Source organism: Eretmochelys imbricata, chromosome 4 (genome assembly GCF_965152235.1).
Source record: "Eretmochelys imbricata isolate rEreImb1 chromosome 4, rEreImb1.hap1, whole genome shotgun sequence".
NCBI classification, from domain to species: domain Eukaryota; kingdom Metazoa; phylum Chordata; order Testudines; family Cheloniidae; genus Eretmochelys; species Eretmochelys imbricata.
The window spans coordinates 25,081,948-25,106,470 of record NC_135575.1 but is presented as its reverse complement, the minus strand read 5'-3'; the positions used below and the strand labels follow the sequence as shown (position 1 = coordinate 25,106,470).

At 41.4% G+C, this 24,523-nt stretch overlaps 1 protein-coding gene across 2 annotated transcripts in view; it reads right to left on the bottom strand.

Moving 5' to 3' along the window:
- Positions 1-24,523, bottom strand: part of CCSER1 (coiled-coil serine rich protein 1) — a 709,611-nt gene that overhangs the window by 222,452 nt on the left and 462,636 nt on the right. For both annotated transcript variants that reach the window (XM_077814383.1, XM_077814384.1), the window contains exon 6: positions 16,530-16,740. In XM_077814383.1, the coding sequence (XP_077670509.1) occupies positions 16,530-16,740 (211 nt within the window). The remainder of the gene's footprint in view (positions 1-16,529; positions 16,741-24,523) is intronic.

Below are 24,523 nucleotides of genomic sequence, written 5' to 3'. Positions count from 1 at the left end.
CAAATATCACAACTAAAAAGAGGTCAGGATTCTTTTTACAGTGATCTAATTAATTATAAATAAATGTGTGCTAATTATTTACCTACCTATATACACACATGCATATCTCTCTCTCTCTTTCTCTCTCTCTCTATATATAGACACACACACAGTACACACATGTATACACATTTTGTATAAACATACATAAATGTATATATAGTAGGTCAATCTAGTAGCCTCACCTATAGTTGAATTATAGCTGACCAATGTCTCTTTCTCTCACTCATACACAAACATATTTAGAGAGAGAGAGATACACAGCAATACTGGTAGAAACTATGGAAATATGTTAATTTGGCATCACTGCATGGAATGATATTTTTTATTTTTCATTTAGGGTCTAATCCAAAGTCCACTGAAGTCAATGGAAAAGAAGTAATTGACTTCAGTGAGCTTTGGATCAGACCCTTAATGAAAACCAATAAATATCCACAAATGTGGGAGATCATTTTTACAGGGATGTTTGTGTGTTCAGTAATATTTCCATTGTGGTTTATCGAAGATTCTTACTTGAACATTGAGTTGGGTCATTCCAAAACTGTCAAACCCTTGGAGGAGCACAGAGCCAATTTGATTAACTGTTGACCATAGTAGCATTTCTTCCCAATGCATCTGGATAATATTGACACTGTTATCAATTTTAGCTTCTAATCAATCTATGAATTGGTAGTTTTAGATGGATAAAAAGACATTATATTTCCCTGGCTATAACTAGATTCAGCCAAAGTCCTTTAGACAGGTACAATACACTCAGGGATGTTTTTATTCCTACTCTCTTCCAGTTATCTTTTTACTGATTTTTATACTAATAGTACACAAACAGTGACCAGTCCACCTAATTAATATCTTTCAAGATACGATTTTAGCTAACTTAATATGAACTGAATGTGATTTTTACATTATTTCATTAAACTGAATTAAGATATGTTGTATGTGGCGATAAGCAAAAACAAACAAACCCCCCCCACAACACTCTGTGTGTATGAGAATTACAAGCCTGAACTGGCAAAATTAAGGCTAAGAAATGAAGTTCTTTCATGTGTGCCTAGATCCTACTGTATTTTTTACAGCTGTTCATTCCTAATATCTTTTTTTTTTCCCATCAGTGCTGTGGTGGATAATTCATTCAGCCAATTTGTATAGGAAGGAGAGTTCAATGATTTCTCCAGAAATAAAAAGCCATATCTGATCACTGTTGGGAAATATTAGCTTGCCAAATATGCACCTCATGTTTAGAACTTTGGAAGTGCCTTTCAACACACTGGACACATTTTATATTAAGGTTATATTTATACATGGTTAATAAATAATTAACAGATACTATAAGTATGTTACAGACATGAGTGGCTCGTACAGGTAGATAGTTATAAGCACATCAATAGAATAAACTTAAAATGGTTAACAACAACCTGTTGGACACTATAAGAATCTTTAACCGTTGATTAGCCATTTATCCAAACATTCATTAACCATTTATTAACCCTTTATAGATTATTTATAAGTGGAATTTACTATGAAGTGTAACTTCAATATCATTCCACAAGTTGCATAATTTGCAACAGGAGGACAGAATGTGTTGCAGAGTGATAGTTTTTGGCCTAACCACCATATGCTAGGGTCTATTAGTCCCCGCATCCTTTAAAAAAAACACAAACAAAAGACATTCTTGTGTCCAATAAAACCTGATATATATATTGTTAGGGAATAACGGCCAGGATGATGAACTAGAGTTGTCTAACATTTTGCCATAATTTTTTCAGTTCTTCCCTGATGTGTAACAGTTATTATTTCCACTTCCCTTTAAAGCAGTGGTTAGTGGGGTGAGGTGCTATTGTAAGCAGTTGAACGCTGTGACCAGGTGAAAATGTGGTTCACCTTGAAAGGCCTTCTTACCTTTCACATGGCTGATCTGGGCAGGGTTATAAGAGGAAAGGGGGAAGCTGATATAAAGAAAGCTACCCACCAAAGAAGAGTGTGAACTCTGTCTTCCCAGTTGGCTGAAGCAGGACTGGTCTCAGGTTGTTATCACCCAGTAGTCTGAGTTCTGGTTTTGAGTTTTGTTTTTGGAAATAAAGGAATCCCTAACCAATAAAGTGTCTTGCGGCTGGGACTTTTATTTTTCCTTTCCCTGCTGCTGAGTGTGCACTCAATTTACACGTCAACTGTAAATAATCACAGCAAAATGACTCATTTCCAAATTTGCTGATATGAATTTCTGTGGGATTATTTCATGATAGGCAGCCAGTTGTGTATAAATCAGATGAATGGGGAACTCTCTGAGGGGGGATCCGATTCTGTATTTGTTTATTTATTTAGTGGACTGGAAAAGCTACATGCTACATGGAAAAGTTAGTTTTTGTTGTTTTTGTGAACAAATGAAAAAGAGGTAAATATTTTATCCTAGAATACATCTTTATCTGTAAGACAACCATACCCACCTGACTATTTTTTCAGTATATATTTCTTTGTTCTTATTTGGAAAGCATGAGTTGCTCCGTAGTTCCTTATATAAGCAATTTGCAGATTTTGCAAATGTGTAGCAGTTGAAGAAGAGTTGCAGGCCATCTGACCCAGCTGTGAGGTCAGGGCATGAAGGAGAGGTCTCCTAACCCCATGGAGGTTGGAAATTGAGAGTAATGCTCTTTCCTTTGCCAACTGGATTCACAATGAAGCCTGATCACACAGGATGAGGCTTGTCACCACTTTGTGCAATTGCCATTACAGAGATATAGGCCTGGGGAGAACATGGGCTGTTGATTTAAGCAGGCTTTTTAGATCTAGGATGGTAAAGAGAAAACTAGAGAGCCTTCTTCTTCCTCTACGTCACTAATCTCAGGATAGGTTGCCGTACGAGTTATCTTGTTCTGTCTTCAACCAAGTTCTAAAGGTGTCTTGAAGCTGGGGCCACTTGGGCAAAATTCTAACTGCCGCACTTCCCCTCAATGCCTCCTTGTCATGCACAGCACAGTCCTTTTCCAATGGCTTCGGGAAAACAAACAAACAAACAGGTTGGGTGAAGATATGAAAGGCACCCAAGTGAGCTTCAACATTTGTTTCAATACTGAGCCAAGATGGTGCATGGTGAAGCCAGAGGGGATGACCAGATTCACCAGAGAGGTAATATGGGAAGGTACATAATAGCTATAGAGATGTGGAAATCCCATGCTCTCAGCATAGCATGCTTTTAAACATTTTATTTATTGATTGATTACACACATTACACATGAGAGTCACAGTTGCTTTTTTCTCCCATATAAATTGAACAGTAATTTTGTTCAAAAGCAAAAGAGCAAAACAGAGGTGCTTGTGAATACAAGTGATCCTTGGGTAGATGTTCGTTTTAGCTATCTCTTTCTTGCTTAAGAGATAAGGGAAGTAGTTGCTATCTTGATATATTCTTGTTTAATTATTTTATGAGGTGTTCAGAGTCTACTGACACAAATGGCAGCTAGGTTTGAGCATATCTTTATTCCAAGACAGGTTATCTTCATACAGAGTTGAAATGGGCAGCATTATAAAAATGAGGTATCCTGTCTCTTAGACAATCTTATCTTAGATGAGATATAAAATGAGGTATCCTGTCTCTTAGACAATCTTATCTTAGATGAGATTAGATTTCACCTGACAGTTTGCCAAATGTTCTTTATTGAGCAAAGAAGTGGGAAAATGAAAGAAAGTTTCTCCAATTATAAAACACATGGACCGAATGTTTAATTCCTTATTAATAATCATTCCATCATTGTTCTTGATGTAGCAGGAATTCATGAGAGATGTTAAAACATAGGCAAAGGGAAGGATGCACAAATATTAAATACCCCACCCCAGTGGGGGTCAGGTCCTCAGCTGGGGTAAATTGGCATAACTTTATTGACTTCGGTCAACCTACACCAATTTACATCAGTTTAAGATGTAGCTCTAAGTGCTGGAGTTCTCTTGTCAGAATCTAAGACAAAACTGAGTCACACAGAATAACAATCCACATGAGGAAAAGTTACCCAAAGACCAAGCTTACATAAATTTACCTTATGATAAGGCTTCACGATCCTATATTAAAAAGATGTGGGGCAGCTACAAACATGGGTACAGATTGGGGCCCAGACATCTGCGCTTTTGGGATTAGATGGGAAGAAGTTGTTGTTGTCATTGACAATCAGTACCCCTCTTTCATAAAACCCACTTGGTCTTTTGATCTTCATGAATTAGCACGTGGGTCACGCTGTATTGATTTGTAGTGATTATTCTGGAAATATTTGTACATTTTGTTTTCAAAAAGATCTCTTCAGGAACAGGATTTCTGCAGTTTTCCCATCCTTGTTTCTCTTCACAATCAGGTGATCAGCACTGTCCCCAGAACCTGGGGAGTGATCCCTTTCTGCAGTACTTCAGTGAATACTTTATCCAAAATAAAGTGAAGAGCTGTAAGAGAAAGTTTTATATAAATCTGCAACACAGTTCTTTGCCAGGATTCAGGTCATATACAGTATGAATTTCTCTTGTAATTGCATTAGGGCTTGTTTCATACTTCTGCCTGATCTGAGGACAGCATATTAAGGGACAATCCATTGGTTAAGTGATTAAACTTAATTTGGTTGAATCTGCTTCCTAATGAATACAAAACAATTAAGCAGTTTAACACCCAGACACATACACAAATGTATTGTTTGTGCAACAGCAGGCACACAACTGGGGCTCCACCATCAGAAAACTCGCCCCATCTTTTTCTCTCAAGTTACTGCTTTTCCTGTACACAAGTTTCTTGCAACACTTTGTGAACAATCAGTTTCATTGATCCCCCTCTCTGTAATCAGTCAGTTTTCGCTGTCTCTGTAAGTCTTTCACACACAGCAAAAGGGAACAGAAAAACATTTTTTTTTAAATATGAATGTGACCGTGAAACCACAAAAGTTGGCAAACTACAAGTAGTTTGACAACTTTTGTGGTTTCACGGTCACATTCATAACTTTTTTGAAACTGACCAGATGTCAAAACTTTTTTGAAACTGACCAGATGTCAAGATGATCACGTGCAGTGCTTCTTTACAAATAATAAAATTATGTTTGACAACTTGACATTTTAATTCTTAAAATCCAATTAAACTGTCAGGAGATTTAATTACAGAATATCTTGGATCAGGAACTTCTGTCTTAGTGCCCTTACTTCATCCCACTTCTGTTTTCTCATTCTTTTTGTTAACAGAATTGGATAACTCATTAAGGGTCTTGTTATCCTTAGCATTATTAAATTTTGTCTTAATCATCATCAGTGACATTTCTGTCCACCACCATCACCAAATACATCATTTAGCTCAAAATTACTCACAATCTCTCTCAAACAATTGAGTATAATCAGTTCCTACTGTAGACTTTTACACATGTTCTAAATTTCTTCCACTGCTTAATTATTATTTTGCATGGCAATCTTCGGTATATGCAGACTTATTAGAAAATGTAATTGGTGTGATCAGCTCTATTGCCAAGGAGGGTCAGGTGGGATTAAGTAGACTGGCCTGCGGCAATTGATCAAGCCCACAAAAGCAGTAAATGGGAAAATGTTTTCATTTTGTAGCTTTTATAATTTTATGGTCTTCAATCACGAATTTATCACAGACAATTGCACAGGACTAATGATGGTGGGACATTATATATTAATGGGGCAGATATTTTTAATGCTGATTTGCAAAGTGCGAATAAGACCAGCCTGTTGTTGAGGAGGCTGAGGCAACAGGTCATGCAAGCTTGCTGATCTGCAGTGTAGCTCTGTGTCATACGTTATTTTACAGAAAATGGTATCTCCTCCTTTGTAGCAAAGGAGAAGTCAAACACCATAACCCAGGGAAGAAATAAATCAGCTGCCAGGGGACTTTCTTAACTGAACACATAGAAAGGACTACATAACTGATACAATCCCTGCTTCACTGTGCCCACGTGCACTAGGGCAAGGAGTCTTGTGGGAGGAGTCCCGTAGTAATGACAGTCTGGTTACAATCATGCCACAGGCAAAGGAAAGGACTCAGCCACTGGTGGGGGCTATTCCACTATGGGCTTGTCTACACCTGAAAGGCTACAACAGCACAGTTGCAGCACGGCAGCTGCACCACGGTAGCACTTAAATGTAGACACCACCTATGTGACAGAAGGGGTTCTCCCATTGGTGTAAGTAATCTACCTCCCTTAGAGCCAGTAGCTTGGACGTCGGAAGAATTCTTCAGTCAACCTAGCACTTTCTACACTGAGGGTTTGGTCGGCTTAACTATGCCGCTTGGGGAGTGGATTTATTACACCCCTAAGCACAAAGCTGGGACAACTTAAATTTTTAGTGGAGAGCAGGCCTAAGACTAACCATCAGAACAGCAAAGGTGCTGGTAGAACCAGAAGGTAGAGGCCATAAGTATAGTGGAAAAGTGAGAGTCCTGTAATTTTTCAGCATTAAAGCCTCAGTATTTTCACTTGGAGCAAGGGCACCAAATCCCTAAAGAGTTAGGACACAAATATACGATTATGTTCAGCTCCTTCGTACTCCTTATCCTGAAAGTCTTTCCAAAACTTTCTGGATTAATTTAAGAAACCCTTTTTGACCTGAGCAGCTAATCAAAAATGTGGGATTGTGTAGGCCATTCCAGTTGTAAGGAGACATTGAAGATGGAGCCAGGTATCATTGATGCAGTCTTGTTTATTTACAAAGAATGTATAAAGTTCTGTTTCCCCTGAACTCAGGAGGAACCAAACAACCGGAGGCTGTTTCCTTGCTGACAGCCCCAAGCCTCTCTTAGGGCTTGGCTACACTTGCGAGTTACGGTGCAGTAAAGGAGCCCCGGGCACACTAGCTCACTCCCCATCCACACTGGCAAGGCACGTAGAGCGCTCTGTCTCCGCGGCTACAGCGCTGCTGGTCCTGCACCTCAGCGAGTGGAATAACGTTTGCTGTGCCCCCGCTGGAGCGCCGCGGCCTCACTGTGGACGCCCTGGTCTGTTAGTGGGCTCTGATCAGCCTCCAGAAGCATCCCACAATGCCTGTGCTAGCCACTCTGGTCACCACTTTAAACTCTACTGCCCTGCCCTCAGGTGACCAACCGTCAGACCTACCATTTAAATTCTCTGGGAATTTTGAAAATCCCCTTCCTGTTTGCTCAGCCAGGCGTGGAGTGCTCTCAGCGAATCTTTCCAGGAGACCACGCCTCCACACGCCAGGCGATCCCCAGTATGGAGCAATGGCGAGGTGCTGGCCTCCCTCAGTGTTTGGGGGAGGAAGCTGTCCAGTCCCAGCTGTGCTCCAGCCGTAGGAATTACGATACCTTCGGGCAGATATCAAGGGGTATGATGGAAAGGGGCCATGACTGCAGTGCAGGTTAAAGTGAAGGAGCTGAGGAATGCCTACCACAAAGCCCGCGAGGCAAAAAGCCGCTCCGGTGCTGCCCCTGCGACCTGCCGTTTCTACAAAGAGCTGGACGCGATACTTGGGGCCGACCCCACCTCCACTCCGAGGACCACCATGGACACTTCAAAGCCCAGTTCAACAAGGCAAGAGGAGGAGGAGGAGGAGGAGGAGGAGCAGCAGCAAAGCGGGAGCGAGGGTGCTCCGGCGGAGGAAGACACCCCGGAATCCCTAGAGGCATGCAGCCAGGAGCAGTTCTCAAGCCAGAAGGAAGGTAGCCAGTCGCGGTGGCCGGTGCTTGGGGGAAGGACAAACACCAGAGGAGGCTCCCGGTAAGCGGCTTTTATTTTGGGAAGGAAGTTATTCGGTGCAGGCTCTTGGGGTGAGGAGGGTTAGAGCTGCATGCATGCCTAGGTGCGGAATAGGGCATTGACGTGCTCTCTCACATCACGGTAATCGGCCTCAGTGATCTCTTCAAAGGTCTCAGCCAGAACTTGGGCAATACGCTTGCGCAGGTTTTTCGGAAGAGCCACTGTTGTCCTCGTCCCAGTAAGGCTAACTTGTCCACGCCACTGTGCCGTGAGGGGTGGGAGGACCATTGCTGCACACAGCAAGCTGCATATGGGCCAGGGCAGAAGCCGCATTGTACTAGAAGACCCTCCCTTGCTTCCCTCAGCAGCGAGATAACTTCCAGGATGAACTGCTGTGGAAAATGTGGGGACAGTGTTCAGTATCGGGGCCCCCTGCTACTGTTGGCTCTCCCCAACGCACAGAAACCAAGAGGACAGTACAGCTGTGAAACCATCAGTCACGCATGACCCTGTGCTTACTCACCATTTTGGGGCTCCGATACTGTGCACTCGCTTTGGGATGGACAAATTATGCTATTGTGTAGACTGTGCTTGCCCTTAAGTACGGGGAAATCATTTCTCTGTCTGGTGTGAACAATGCTGCCTCAGTTAAGAGTTGCATTTTGCCTTTACAGATGCAACCTTAAGATCTCAGCCGTCCGTGTTATCACCGGCCGAAAGACTCCAAAGAATCGGAAAGAGGCCACGTAGAAGCAAGGAAGACATATTGTATGAAGTAAGGCAGCATTCAAGTAACGAATATAGAAAAGTGCAGGAGTGGCGGGAGAGTGAAAGAAGGATCCGCCAGCAGAATGAGGAGCGCCGGCACAAAAGTGCGGTGCTCCGGCAGGAAAGCATAGATCAGCTGATCAGCATAATGGAGCACCAAGCGGACTCGATCCAGGCACTTGTAGCCATGCAGGCGGAGCACTACCGTGCCCAACCCCCCCCCGCCGCCCTTGTCCCAAAACTCTTTCCCTTGTGCCCCCATGTCACCTCCAACCCACTTTCCCCAACATCCAGGTTCTTACCACCACCAGTTGCCTCCAACACCTGTAGTTTCACCACCCAGTCCTGAAAACTACGACCCTTCCCACTGCACTCAGCCTCCATCACCATGCAGTATAGCCATCCTGAAGTGCAGCACCCATTGCACAGCACTCCAGACAGGAAGACTAAGTATGATAACAGGACATATGCAAATCTGTGATTGTACCATTCCCCTCCCCACCCCACCCTCTTGCCCTTTCTATTTCCCAAGCAGTTGTGGGTTTTTTCAATAAATGAATTTTCTTTTCAATAAATGGATTTTTTAGCTTTGAAAACATTATTTATTATTGCATAAAGTAAAAGATACCTTAGCCCGGGAAAGAAAGAGGCACTGCAAGTCAGCGTAGCAAAAGCAGATTCCTCCTAACTTTGGAACCACTGCACTTCACTCCTGTGCAGGGCACCAGACATTACTAGTGGCTTTCAGCCTCAGAATGCTCCCTCAAGGCATCCCTAATCCTTGCAGCCCCGCGCTCGGCCCCTCTAATAGCCCTGCTCTCCGGCTGTTCAAATTCAGCCTCCAGGTGTTGAACCTCCGAGTTCCATGCCTGAGTGAATCGTTCACCCTTCCCTTCACAAAGGTTATGGAGGGTACAGCACGCGGCTATAACCGCCGGGATGCTGTCATCGGCCAGGTCCAGCTTCCCATACAAAGAGAACCAGCGAAACAGCCAAAAGCACACTCCACAGTCATTCTGCACCAGCTCAGCCTGTTGTTGAACTGCTCCTTGCTGCTGTCAAGGCTCCCTGTGTAGGGTTTTATGAGCCACGGCATTAAAGGGTAAGTGGGGTCTCCAAGGATCACAATGGGCATTTCGACTTCCTCTATGGTGATCTTCTGGTCTGGGAAAAAAGTCCTGGCTTGCAGCTTCCTGAGCAGGCCAGTGTTCCGAAAGATGCATGCATCATGCACCTTTCCGGGCCAGCCTGCCTTAATGTCAGTGAAATGCCCACGGTGATCCACAAGCACCTGGAAAGCCATAGAGAAATACCCCTTCCAATTAACGTACTCGGAGGCTAGGTGGACTGGTGCCGGAATTGGAATGTGTGTGCCATCTATCGCCCCTCCGCAGTTAGGGAAACCCATTTGTGCAAAGCCATCCACAATGTCATGCATGTTACCCAGAGTCACGGTTCTTCTGAGCAGGATGTGATTAATGGCCCTGCAAACTTGCATCAACACGATTGCAAAGGTCAACTTCCCCACTCCAAACTGGTTAGCGACCGATCTGTAGCTGTCTGGAGTTGCCAGCTTCCAGATTGCAATAACCACCCATTTCTCCACCGTCAGAGCAGCTCTCAATCTTGTGTCCTTGTGTCGCAGGGTGGGGGCGAGCTCCTCGCACAGTCCGGTGAGACTCATCAGCATATTCCTCAGCAATTTGGGCTCCATTCCCACAGACCGAAAGGGAAGACAAAGAGCGCACTACAAAAAACGTTGAAAGATGGCGCCAAATGTGGACGGAAGCATAGGGATTACTGGGATGCGAACCGATGCATCACAGGGCATTGGGACAGGATCCAGAATGCCCCGCACCCCCTGCCCCCTTCCCACAAGCCACAGTGCCAGAATGGAAAGAGGTGCTCTGTGGGATAGCTGCCCACAATGCACTGCTCCCAATGCCGCTGCAAGTGTCACAAATGTGGCCACGCCAGTGCGCTTGTTCCTGTCAGTGTGGATAGACTGCTGAGCTTTCCCTACTGTGCTCTCCGAAGGTGGGTTTAACTCAAAGCGCTCTACATCTGCAAGTGTCGCCACGCCCTTACCCAGCACCAGATACCAAACCTGCCTCTAAACCTCCCCCAGGCTCTGTCTCTAGCTTCCTTCTCCTGTTGTGCTAGTTTCTCTGTGCTGCCTCTCTTGCTTCTCTCCCATTCACACTTCTATCCAAAACAAAACCCAGCCACACTCTCCACCCACACAGTTGAAATTCCTGAGTGACCTTCTGACCTGCCTTTGTTCAGCAGAGACAAGGTGGGTGAGGTAATATCTTTTATCAGACCACTTCTGTTGGTGAGAAAGACAAGCTTTTGAGCTTACACAGAGTTCTTCTTCAGGTCTGGGAAAGGTACTTTTTTGTTTTGTTTTGTTTTGGGCAGTAGCATGTACCTATGCTTTGATCTGGAGATTGCTATTGACTCTTATATTTAAACTGAATGAAGAGTGGCTGTTACATTCAACAGTTTCAAAGAGGTTTAACACAATCTATAAAAATACCATAGCAACTTCAGGCTATGTCAACACAGCAAAACCAGCCGACTTGGCTCACAGTGCTCGGGCTGTGGGGCTGTTTCATTGCTATGTAGACTATGGGGCTTGGGCTGGAGCCTGAGCCCTGGGATCCTCCCACCCTGCAGGTCCTAGAACTATGCTCCAGCCCCAGCCCGAAAGTCGATATAGCAATAAAACAGCCTCACAGCTTAAGCACTGTAAGCACAAGTCGGCTGGCACAGACAAGCCATGATTTTTCTTTGCTGTGTAGATATACCCACAGATAAGATTCTACATGAACTGAAGTTTTATGAACCTCCTTCCTATTCACTCACACTGTTATGAAAATGGTCCCTATCCCCACCTGCAATGTCATAAACAATTTTCATAGTTTACTTGTTAACATTTCCAGAATTTCCTAACTTTGGTATACACACTGAAACCATTAGGTAGTTTCCTTTGGGTTCAAAATGTACAAAGAGATATTCATGAAATGTTTATGAGTAAATGGATTGATATCATAAGTATTATGGTAGAGAGGCCTTGGGATTAGAGTTGTGCTTGGTTTCAACATGAAGGTAGCCATGGTGTTTGCCCCAATATACAACCTTGCAAAAATAAAAATTTCTTTTACATTGTGAGGTGAGAGCGACTGCTGAACATAAATTTCCATGCAAACAACAATTTAAAGAGATAAAGTTAAATCCTAATGATACATCTGGTAATTTTTTATTATTATTTTTTTAAATGTACACTTATACGAAATGCACATCAATGCATTATGAAATGAAGGAATTACCAATTTCCAGCATGAATTACTTGATAAAGGTGACTGCATTCAATGCAGAGCTGTTGAACAAATCAGCAATGCTACACTGATTAATTACAAAGGTAGTTTAAAAAGGAAACCTGCAGTGTTTTACACTGAAATAACGTTACAATTGCTTCGCAAGTTGCTAATGGACAATGTAAGTAAACATAACACCTGTAACAACTGACTGTAGGAGATCGTTAATGTATCTGAAAACCATATTTTAAGACTACTTCAATTTTTCTTACTAATCAACTGTCCAGTGAAAGCCCACTTGCCATTAGCCTGCAGAGTATTTCAAACATCAATCATAACACTACCTAGATGCTAGAGTGCATTTTTTATCAGTAGATCTCAAAGCACTTTACAAAGGAGGTCAGTATCATTATTGTACAGATGGGAAAGCTGAGAAAGAGGTGAAGTGTCTTCCCCAGAGACATCCAGCAGGCCAGTGGGAGAGCTGGGAATAGCATCCAGGTTTCTTGAGTCCCAGTGCAGTGCTCTGTCCTCTAAGTCACACTGCCTCCCTGTGGGCTTTTGCATAGTTTTTCAAAGTACTACCTCCTTCAAACAAACACTAAAAAACATATTGTAAAGATTGATTCTTCATCAGAGCCAAAAAGAACCAAAAGCTTCTCCCTAGTAAAATTAATAATGCTTTGGAAAAGAGAGAGAGAGAGCAGCTTTCCTACTGATATTATTATTATAATTAACAAACATTTGTATAGCTGCAGAACACTACATGGTGCTTTGCAAAGTTGCGAAGGAGACAGTCCCTGATCTGAAGAATTTACCATCGAAATGAAACAATCACGGAACATGGAGATACCATGTTATCTTAATTCGCTGGATCAGCTACTAAACCCACCTTAACAGTCTTATTAAAAACTATCACTAAAACAATGGAAATTATTATACAGTAGATAATGTGTATGCCTTATGAAAAATGCAGGAAAACTTCACCTACCTAATTTTTTTAACTCACCTACCTAAATTTAACCTATCATAAATACAGGCAAGATTATGCCCTCTTTACTCACCTTGAGAAGTACCTAATTCATCCAGCAAGCACTAAGCCTACAGTATGTTTGAAATCTAAAAACAACTCAGTACTATTAACTAAATAGATTCCCTCTTCCCCCCCTCCAAAAAAAATCTACACTCTCTCCATACTCATTACTGCACTAACAACTCCCCCTCCCTAGGGAAAAACTTGAACAAACAGTAGTCTTGTGAACAAGACTGTATTAAGTAGCAATGAGACTTGGAAATTTAAAGTTATGAGATAAAGAGGGGTGGGGGAGAGGAACAAACAGGAGGGCTAACTAAGATTAGTTATCCAAAGGGAGTACAGTAACCCAGGAGGTGCTATACCCATCAGTGGGAATAAGCAGGGGACATCTTGAAGAAGAACTGTGTGGACCTTACCTTTTGCAGAGATAATTTTGTGAGTGTTTTTTTAAGTTATATACTGTATTCTACTACAAGTTAACTGTGTATAAAAATGAGAGTAGGCTTCAGCTTATGTTTAAAGGAATATGATAATTCACTATGTAAAACATTAAACGACTCTTCCTGAGGTGAGAAATGATTAAAATGCTAATAAACCTAAGTACAAGAAAGCATGTTTACTCAAACAATTCCAAGGGGTAGACATATCTTTTGAAGCTATAAAAGGTTATACCAGTTGAAGAGAAATATTTATGTGAAATACTCCCTCCATTACCATTAATTATTATTATTATGGTATATTAATAATCATTATTTGCATTACAATAGCACATAGATGTCTCAGTCAGGTATTGCGACCTTATCATGCTAGGAACCATACAGGTAAAATAACAAAATGATTATTACTTTTCTAAACATGGACAAGGCTTATACAACGTTATAGTAACACAGTGACAGTGTAAAAGTTGCCCATATGTATATTTGCATCCTAGTTTAACAGCTGACATGATGTCTGAATTTGCTAATGATGGCTTGAACTTGGTTTCCAAAGACCTATAAGAAAGAGTTGATTGTGTAAGCAGAGTCAGGATGAACTCTACCCTGACGTCTGGTGGCGAGTCATGGTGGGTTGTGAAAAATAACTTCAGGGGCTGAACTCATTTGCATAGGCACACCCACCCTGCCTAGATGGTCACTTTGGCTGCTGTAGGAGCCCCAGTTTCTCTGTTATTGGGGCAGGAATAAACTGTTATTATCCTGATTATGTGAATCAAGGACAGTGGAACTGTACTCGGCCTTTTGTTATGATGGAGGGACTCACCATCAACTAAGCAGCACTTGCTAGGCAAGGGTCATGGGTTCTAAAACCCAGTGAAGAGAGAGAGGCTGGGGACAGGTATTAATAGTTGGTGGCATGGGCCCCCTGGTGATGGCATTACATGCTAATTGCACTTCCTCCTCTCTCCACTGTGGAATATCAGAGCTAATTTTGATTCCATTAGGAGTCAAGTTACAGGCTGCTGAGCTAAATTCACTTTGGGGTAATGGTGCACCAGCACTGAGGCTCCCCTACTACAAGCTGAAATCACAAAAGAGCTAAATTTACTAAGGGCTGAAATCACTGACTGTTGTGTTAAGTAGCAAGGGAGCCTGAAGATACATGGTGGAGCAGTTAGCGGGACGGCGAGCAGAGTGGCTGGCAGAGCAGAGCATTGCAGTTTGCGGGATGGCGATCAGAGCAGAGCAGTTGTCGGATGCCTGGAGCAGCTCATGGGGTGGCTGGCAGAGCGGAGCCCCATGGAGAAGTGAGGCCATCAGCTTTGGACCACGTAAGGTGCCCCTTAACACCCCCCTCCCATCTCCACCCAGGTTGGGAGGTAAAACTCTGCAGATAAACTTTCGAACTCTGGGGCTGCCCTGACCAGGGACAGAGACTTCTGGGTCGTTGGACTTTTGGGACTTTGGGTGATTTTGGGTTGCTGGATTCAAGAACCAATTTGCTTGGGGTGGGTTTTTTGCTCATGAGTTGTGTTATGAATCCTGTTGGTGGTGTTTCCCCAACATAATGCCACATTGTTTCTCTCTGTTATTAAAAGGCTTTTTGCTACACTCAGACAATGTGCTTGCAAGAGGGGAAGTATTGCCTCTTGGAGGCGCCCAGCGGGGGTGGTATATATTTGTCCCAGGTCACGGGGTGGGGGCTCGAGACGGTTTTGCGTTGTGTTCATAGAATCATAGAAAATCAGTGTTGGAAGGCACCTCAGGAGGTCATCTAGTCTAACCCCCTGCTCAAAGCAGGACCGAACACCAATTAAATCATCCCAGCCAGGGCTTTGTCAAGCCTGACCTTAAAAACTTCTAAGGAAGGAGATTCCACCACCTCCCTAGGTAACGCATTCCAGTGTTTCACCACCCTCCTAATGAAAAAGTTTTTCCTAATATCCAACCTAAACCTCCCCCACTGCAACTTGAGACCATTACTCCTTGTTCTGTCATCTGCTATTGTGTTATAGTGTTATTGGAATGGAACCCCTAGATACTGAACCCGGCCCTTGTTGCTGCCAACTCTGACGAGCAGAAGGGTTACAATTGTAATTGGACTCACCATCGCTTACTGACACCCTATCAAGAGGCAGGAAAATATAAGTAGGTAGCACAAGTCACAGTTCTGGAAAGCTCTGCATGGACTGAGAAATTTCCGAATTTCATCTGTCATCTAAGAACCAAAGCTACAACAGTTAACCTTTGCAATTAATACTCAGAGCCTATACTCAATCAGTCTCACAAGAGTAGAACTTCAAATGTTTGTATTTTTTTTTGTCTCTCTCTGTTCTCTATATTATTTAGAAATGAGTATTACTTGGATTTGACCGTTAATATTGTGGAACATGTGACGAATGACTATCTAAGAGACAAAAAACACTGTATCTTGGGGGAGGACCAGAACACAATTTGTCTTATTCAGTCCAAGTAACTTAACACAGTTAACAAAGGAGAGGCTCAAGAGATGCCTTAGTCTGTCTATAAGGGTGCCAGAGTTGGCAGACAGAGGGTCCATGCTGGCACCGGGGCTGACTTGTAATTTTTCCAGTGGGTGCTCCACCCCTTTTCCAAAGGCCCTGCCCTGCCTCTTCCTGCCCCCACTCCTCCCCTCCCTGAAACCCTGCTCTCACTCCACCCCATCCTGGTCCCTCTCCACGCCCCGCCCCCTGACACTGAGCACCTCAAGCCCGCCGAGCAGCTGATCAGTGGCCACACTGAATAGCTGTGGCTGGTGGGTGCTGACTGAGCATCCCCTATTTTTTTTCCATGGGTGCTTGAGTCCTGGAGCACCCACAGAACCAGCTCACTGTATATGTTGGTATACAGTGAGCCCTTCGACGTACCAGGGCATGGTTAGCTACTGCTACAGGTTCAAAGTGTAAAACACAAACTAAAACAAGACATGCACAGGATGAAGCAAAACTGGAAAATATAGACATTTTGTGACTCCGACTCACAGTTTAGCTCACATCTAGTCCATTGAGCACCTGGGCTGGGATTTGAAAGCTGCCTGAGGCATTGGGACACCCAAAAGCCACACTGGGAGCCTATATAAGAGTTGTTTCCATGTTTTTAAGACATTCTGGGCACAGAAAAATAGACTCCATTCTGTGTCACTGAACATTTCTCTAAAACCCTCTCCACTACCTAGGCTATTAGCATTGGCAACTATTAGTCTTACAAATGATTAAACCATTACCTCTTGAAGAACCCTCTTCATTTTCAGCAGTAATGTCTTTACAGCTGTGCAATCCTGCATCATCAGTCGGAAGGGCAAAGATTCCATGCCTCCACCTTCTTCCAGGCCTGCAAAAGGCCACTCCACAGCGGGACTGCTGGCCACCTGGCTGACACGAGGACACCTAGCTTCTCCTTGGTCCACCTCCTTTGACAACTTCAGAGAGAGGTTCCTGAAATGAAAAAAAACATAAAACAAAATTTGGCTCTGTGGTACTTTTTAGGCTCTCTCCCTTTATGAATATTTGGAGTGAAACGTTGCTAACGCTGAGCTTTCACTCTCTCTGTTTATAGCGCATATGATGAAGAGTTTATGAATAAATACAACCAACTTTTTGGAGAGTCAATCAACTAGCCTTTTTAAGGTCCCATTGCCTGAGGATCTAGCCATCACCATATGCATTTAGGTAAACTTCAGTTCATTCTACAATTGAAACCAAGCTCTCCTCCATGTATCACAGATAAAGCCACTTTCCTACAATGTTAAGTGTAAGTGGGATTTCACTTCTAGGAATTAAATTGCTGGGGATACATTTTACCCCATTTTGCTGTATGCTCAAATTAAAGGGATGGGCATAAGTTTATGATTAAACTGGCTACATGCAATGAATTGCATTGTCTTGTTCATTATATTAGTTTTCCATATGGCTATAATGTAGAATTTAGCCCAACCCTTAAGGAAATTAATAAGGAGCAAAACAATAGGAAATAGTTCCCTTTAGAGTTGATCCAGTGTCATAATTATGTTTATCTTATGACATTGTTTGGAAACTGCAGTTTGAATAAAGAATGAGCACTCTGAAGTTGTTAATTATCTCCATAGTTTGTGTAAGAAGAACATGTGAGAGCATGTGAGAAAGGGTCTATCTAGAACCACTGAAATCAACAGAAAAACTCCCATTGGACTTCAATGGCCTTTAGATCAGGCCCTGAGACAGCAAAAGAATACCATTATGTTTACTGGTTTCAAAGTAGCAGCCGTGTTAGTCTGTATCCGCAAAAAGAAAAGGAGGACTTAAATTTGTTAGTCTCGAAGGTGCCACAAGTACTCCTTTTCTTATTATGTTAACCTGAAATCCTATCCCAGACCCATAGTATCTGATCTTGGAACACAGCATCAGACCAAGACATGACTCCCACTCAGATGATGACAGTTCTGAGTTCTAAATACAACATACACTCTGAGAAAAAGCTCTAGCAATAATAAAATGATTTGAAAACAGATTATCTGGCAATTTAGTGAAATGGCAAAATAAGTAAATGCATTATGACCACTTCTGTCCTCAAAAACTTTTTGTAATCTTCATGCTGTGCCTTTTTTACCTGGGACCAATGGGAAACAGGAAGAGAATGTTAAATGAAGCACAAACAACAGAAAGTAGTAGTAGTTTGCTATATTGGTACATTAATTAATTATTAAATTACAAAAGGGTTTCAATGGAATTACTTGTCATAGCCATACTATTATCAAAAGAATGTACTATAATTAAAGATGTTAGTGTAAGTGGCAATGGAAATAATGATTACTGTCCATTTAAAATACAGTTCAAATTTTCTGCTCCATTTGAAATTTTTATAAGCAACACAAAATTTAGTTGGTGTTTTGATTCTGTGTTTTAGGGTTTAGTATTCAATGATAAAGCAAGAAAGGTAACAATCTTCCCCATACATTTTGCTTTAAAGTTAACTTTGGTTCCACAAGAACAAGCACGCAAAAAAAAAAGAGATTAATGTTTGTTTGTTTTTCTGGATAAACAATTTCCACTGCCACCCTAAACAAATGGAAAATGGTATTACCAGGACAATCTCTTATGGATTGCTCATTAAGAAGTTATGAAATATGTAATGTGCACTTGAGACAATATGAACTTGAGAAATGCACCAGAGAAGTCACTGAGATACCATGCATAGAACAAATGCTCATGATGGACAATGGAAATAAAATTTTCTAAGCCTGGCTTCTTAAGAATATCACTTGGGAATCAAATATTTTTGTTTTTCATTATTAAAATATATTGAAACAACATTTTGAGTGGAATATTTTTTGTGATTCAAATGATAATCTGGGATGGATATGGTAAAGGTGTGTGAGAGCCAAGAATATTATATAGCTGCTGATTCATGGCCTTTATTAAAGCAGTCTCAGGTATAAATTATGGAAGGAAAAGGAGACAAACTTTCACTGAAGCATTAGTTACATGAGAATTCACTTTTTCTCTTAAATGTTTATTTTAAAACATTCTCATATTATGGGAATCTATATCTGAATGAGTTTAATGAAACTGACAAACACATTGTTTGACTGAAGTAAGATGAAACAGAACAATCTCTCCCCACCCACCCCCAATTTCCTGGCCAATGACTGCAGGTTGGCAAATGAAATTGCACTAGAATGTCAGCAGTCAAGAAACTAAAAATGGAACCAGAATTTCACTCCAGCTATCACTCCAGAGGGGGCGGTCACGTTGCAGACAGAACGTACCTACAGTGAGAAAGAACAGCAGCCAAGGGAGTCTTTAATAGTATGCCCGCATTAGTAAAGACAGTTTTTTATCTCCCCCAGTGCCTCTACATCAGCAGCAATGTTCTACTTCACTTGTGGGCACAAAAATTATCACCACCACTGTAGTACCATTATTCCAAAAAAGATATTGCTTATTAAAAGCATCGTTGTGGCACATGTATGAAGAAGTATGTGTGCTGGGAAATAAAATAAATTTGACTCGGATCAAAACCCATTGAAGTTAACAGAAGACTTTTCATTGGTTTCATTCAATTTTCTTTGGTTGCCACTGAAAGGTCAATATTTACTGGTAATTGCCTCAGAGCAATCGCTGAGAGACTATGTGATGCCTGCGATACTTGGAATAGGAAATACCTCCACAATGTTAGAAAATTTATGAGGTGTCCAGCACAACTGCTAGTGCGACTTTTGTTTGCTGCAGAGGAAGATTTCCAAAAAAATGATTTTTCACCAAGTACATCCTTACTAATGTATAATTATTCTGTTACGCCATTATGTAATATAATGTAATTTATCACACAACAACACTAAAGATTTAGCACAAAAAGGCTCTTGCTTGAATTTGTTGTATTCCCTAACTAGTAAAACCCCCCACTGAGTTCGGTGTTGTGTTTCAACATTCTCAAAATTAAATGTTTCAGTAAACCCACTTCAACATTTCCAAATTGAAGTATTTCAAAATTTCCATTCCACAAAATATTTTGAGATTTTTGACTTTTCATCCTCATTCAGTATGATCAGAAATTTTGAAATGTTTGAATTGTCTGCAGGATAGAAATTCTATTTTTCAACAGTCACCGTACAGGGCAATTTCCAAGATCGAGCTTGAGCACCCACTCTAGGCTCCAGGCTCCTCAGATGTTATCTCTCATAAGTGCAAACATGAATCTCTCTTCTTTCTGACCAGAGTTTTTCCAGGCTGCACACTTCCCTGCCTACACTGCGAGTTCCCCAGAAAGTCAGGCTGCCTAAGCAGGCCTGCTTTGCTTTCTCTTCAAAGGCTATCAACAGTGTTATTGCCCACAGGCATAAGGTACCACACAGCTCTTATTGTGAAAGCATTACAGCAAAAACATATTAAAAACAATAAAAGAACCTACATTCATGCTAATAAGCTTGCCAGAAATCACCTCCCAACTCCAACAAGGGCTTGGGCAGGTGGTCAGTCCTTCAAACCACAAGGGATTTTTCTGTGGTTATAAGTTTATAACAGCTTTTAGCTCTGAAAAGGCACACCCATGAGTCTCCTTTATAGAGTTTGGGTCTTTGAACTTGGGAACAGGTAATCAGCGTACAGTCACCTTCACTTCAGGGCATAGCTTCAAAGGACTGGGTTTTTGCATAAAAGAAGGCAAGGGGGCATTTGCATTCATCTCACTCTAGATATTTCCCAGGAAATACACGTCACAGGTTTTGTCCCAAAACGTTATTCTTGTCTGCCACATTATTCAATATGGTCCTTTGATCACTCAGGACCACAAAAACGTATAACCTTCACATTTAATACAATGGACTCCGAAGATACTTAAACTTAATTCAGTAATATCTCCAAAGATTGTTCAGGAAATTACCATATCCGTCACACCACCAACCTCCAGAGCAGCTGTAAAATCTGGAAATTCAACAAGAGTGCTTCATATCAAAATCGTTGATTTGGGGGAACAAGCACTGCCACCTCTTAATAGATTTTGAAGAGCAAAAGAGCAAGAAACTGACACAGAGGTTAATTATCTATCTAATTGCTTTGCAAACAAGGAGCAAAGAGGAAACAATCTACAATGATTCTGTTTACATCTAGATTTCATTTGTGTCTTGACTCCTTTTTTTTTCTTTTTTCTTTGACAACCTGACAGATTTCAATGGGATTTAGGCATCAAGGGCCTTTGGAAAATCCAAGTAGGTCCCTATCTGGAACTTTACATGCCTAAATACCTTTAAAAACCTGGCCCCTAAACTCTAACGCATTCACAGATGGACCAGTTTCTAGGAGCTGTAAGTCCTTCCCCAAGAATGCCCTGCTGCCACCCCTGGAAAGTGTCATCCCCAAAAGTGACAGTGACAATAAAAAGAAAAGGAGTACGAGTGGCACCTTAGAGATGAACCAATTTATTTGAGCATAAGCTTTTGTGAGCTACAGCTCACTTCATCGGATGCAAGTTAAAATAGATTTCAACTCCTACTTTTGGGATATGGGAAGAAAAGTGATTTCCCAAACAACTTGACTTCACAGCTCATGACAGCACTCTGCACAGCACCCAGAAGTGCTACAAGCAGCCACCGCAGATCACAGAAATTCCAGGTGAAAACCTGGCCATGCTGAAATCAAAGACCAAACACCCATTCACTTCAGAGGGACCAGGATTTCACTCCTACTGTTATGTCCTCATGTACTCCTCATGGATCACCTCAGTCATGAAGCAAGCCTCCACATTTTACATTAGATTAAGCTTCTGAGTAGTTTCCAAGGGCAGCTCAATAGAAGTTAAATGACTGTAATCGAACCAAGTTCCAGTGGTGCCAATCACAGTGACAAGAGCTGCATCAGGACTGGTCACATCCTCCAGGCGAACTTTAAATTGAAAAGGGTACCAGGTTCCATAGCTGCTATCTGTGTATAGAAGATGTGCAACTGGATCCCACATGACACTTCAAATTTCAAACTATTTGACAAGGACCAGACAAAAACCTCTGACAGTAGGCATGCTTACAACCCAGCCCATTCCTTTCGATGCCTCTTTAGACCTGCTGCCATGATTTCTGTTTCATCTGGGTTAAGCTGTAATCAAATTACCTGCGTCCACTCCCTCACTTCTGCTGGATGCTGGGAAAGCACAGAGACTGCAGTACCTTCATTTAGTGAAATGGTATACCCACCAGACAGCCCAGCCATACTCCACAAGCAGACTTCCAAGAAAATCTTCTGCTGCCATGCCTCAGTCTGTGTGTGTTTGCACCTCAGAGACATCCAAGTCACTAATGTAATGAAATGGTATGTTAAACAACCAAAAGAGGTACACAATAGTGCAGCTCTTTTTGATGCCATTTTCACTAACAAAATAAGCCCATTTCTTCCCATTCCAAAGCATTTTTAAAGGGTCTAACAGTACAAGGAGGAAGGGGAGAATACGACTGACAACGTGAGCTAATTCAAATTGTTTTTATTTCTTACTCGTCCTCAAACCCAAAGATTTTGAAGAGTTTATGGTAACTTAAACTTTCCTTACACAAAGATTCCCAGATTATGCTGAGTTTAATCTTCTTTGTTTTCATCAACGGTGCTCAGGGCACGGGCATAGTGGAATTAGTTAAAACTAATACAATTGTTCCCTTAGTGTCTACACTTCTTGATATCAGCTTACCAGCACAGAGAGCATCTAACACTGTCCGCCTCAGGAAGGCTCTACAAGCAGAGTGAAAGACCCTGGCCTCTGTTGGAAGCATTAAACATACCCTGTCTGCTGTCTGAGGGATTATTTTCTAAAGCAAGAGCTTAAACAAAGCCTTAAATCTCATGTGTTTTTTATATTCATTGTTAAGCAGCATTTTGGTAAAAACAATCTTTTATTCATATTTTGATCCTGTCCAGCTAGCTATACCAGAATGCACATTTCTTATTATTTCAGAAAACCGTTATTAGCTAAATACATAGATAGCAGCAGAATGATCCTGAAATGTTTTTTTTCATTCAAGCCGTTACAGGTTTACATCCATAGCTTTCCCTCCTATCCAGATTTTTTTTGCTTCTCACCAACTGTAAGTATTACAGCTGCATGGGATCCTGTTTTAGAAAAACCCAAAATTACTAGTTCAATAAGGTCAACGAGGACATATAAGACAAGAAAAAATAATTATAACTTGCTTTCTGGAACAATCTGCCTCACATATTCATCGCCACTTCAAAAAATGCAGCTCAAACTCCTCTATGCCTATATTGTTACTTACATTACAATAGCATCTAGAAGTGCCTGGAACTGCGCCTCAGTTCTGATAGGTTCAATGTACACATAGTAACAGAGAGCCCCTGCCACAAAGATTTTACAATCCAAATACAGACGACAGACAAATGGTGAGACCCCATTTAACAGATGGGGAACTAACACACAGTCCATTTTTAAAAAGGTATTTAGGTGCCTAAACGCGCAGATAGGTACCTAGGGGGGTTATCAGTTAGGCACATAAAAATCTGTCCCAGAGAGACTAAGGATAATTTTTTCAAAAGCACTTAGAAGCCTAAGTCCCGTTTTCAAAAGTGACAAATGACTAAGTCAATTTGGCACTTCTGAAAATTATAACCTAACTGACCTACCCAAGGTCACACAGGACCATCTATGGCAGAGTTAGAAACCCAGATCTCCAGACTCTCAGTCTAGTGACTTAACCACAAGACTATGTTATCTTTCCTTTCCTTACTATAACCAATAAGCATATATCTCCATATGCCCTCACAGCTTCTGAATGTAATGTTTGCATTGCTGTAATTGCGTATACTTTGAAAGTTGTACGGATGACGTACTATCAAATTAAAATGCATGGTATGGTAAGGTACATATTGTTTGACATTTTACAGCTTTTGGTACTGTGCATCATTTATTGCCATTTTCATGCTGAGATTTTTCAAGGTCACCCCTTGGTACACATACAGTATCTGTCATTACCAATCTATGCACACATACACATGCACACTATAATGGCTAGTGCTGCTATAAGTTAAGGGCCTGTCAGCCTTTCCATTATAACCCCTTTTCTTTCAAAGGTTTATAACTAAGCCATAAAAAACTTCCTCTGGGCTAAAACTTGGTAATGAAGAAATATGGAAGCAAATTTAAAAAAAAAATCAAACAACTCTGTTTTTCAGCTATCATTGAAGTACAGGAGATTAAAAAAAAGATATCATGGATGCAGTACTAAAATACGGGCATGTATAGTAGTAATTTTTCTTTCTTCATATTCTTCTACATTAGTCCAAAAGCCTGGGTCAGATTTTTCCCATCCAACACAGGGAGATAAAACAACTGAGATTCTGATGTCATCCTCCCATATATAAGGAGCTTGCCACCACATAATTCTATTTGCAAACGTGCAAAGCTACCTAATAAGACAAAGTAAAACAGTGTAATAACTAAAAAAAATTAAGCATTTGGAATAGTTTGAGGGGACTCTAACTATCTAATTTGTATGAAAAAGAATGAGAAAATGGTAAACCAGGATGTATTTGATCACTCCAAACTCCACTGTGCAATGCAAGTTCCAAGAAATCTGTGCCTTTGACTTTTAACAAGGTAGCAAGTAAATAGATGGTGTCACCAAACATCCACTAATTAATACCTAGCTCCTCCATTTTGCCTTTTCAGAACTTGCTCTGGAGGAAAATTATTTTTCTATTGATATAATAATATAATAAAGTCAATAGAATTATAGCAATATTTAATAGA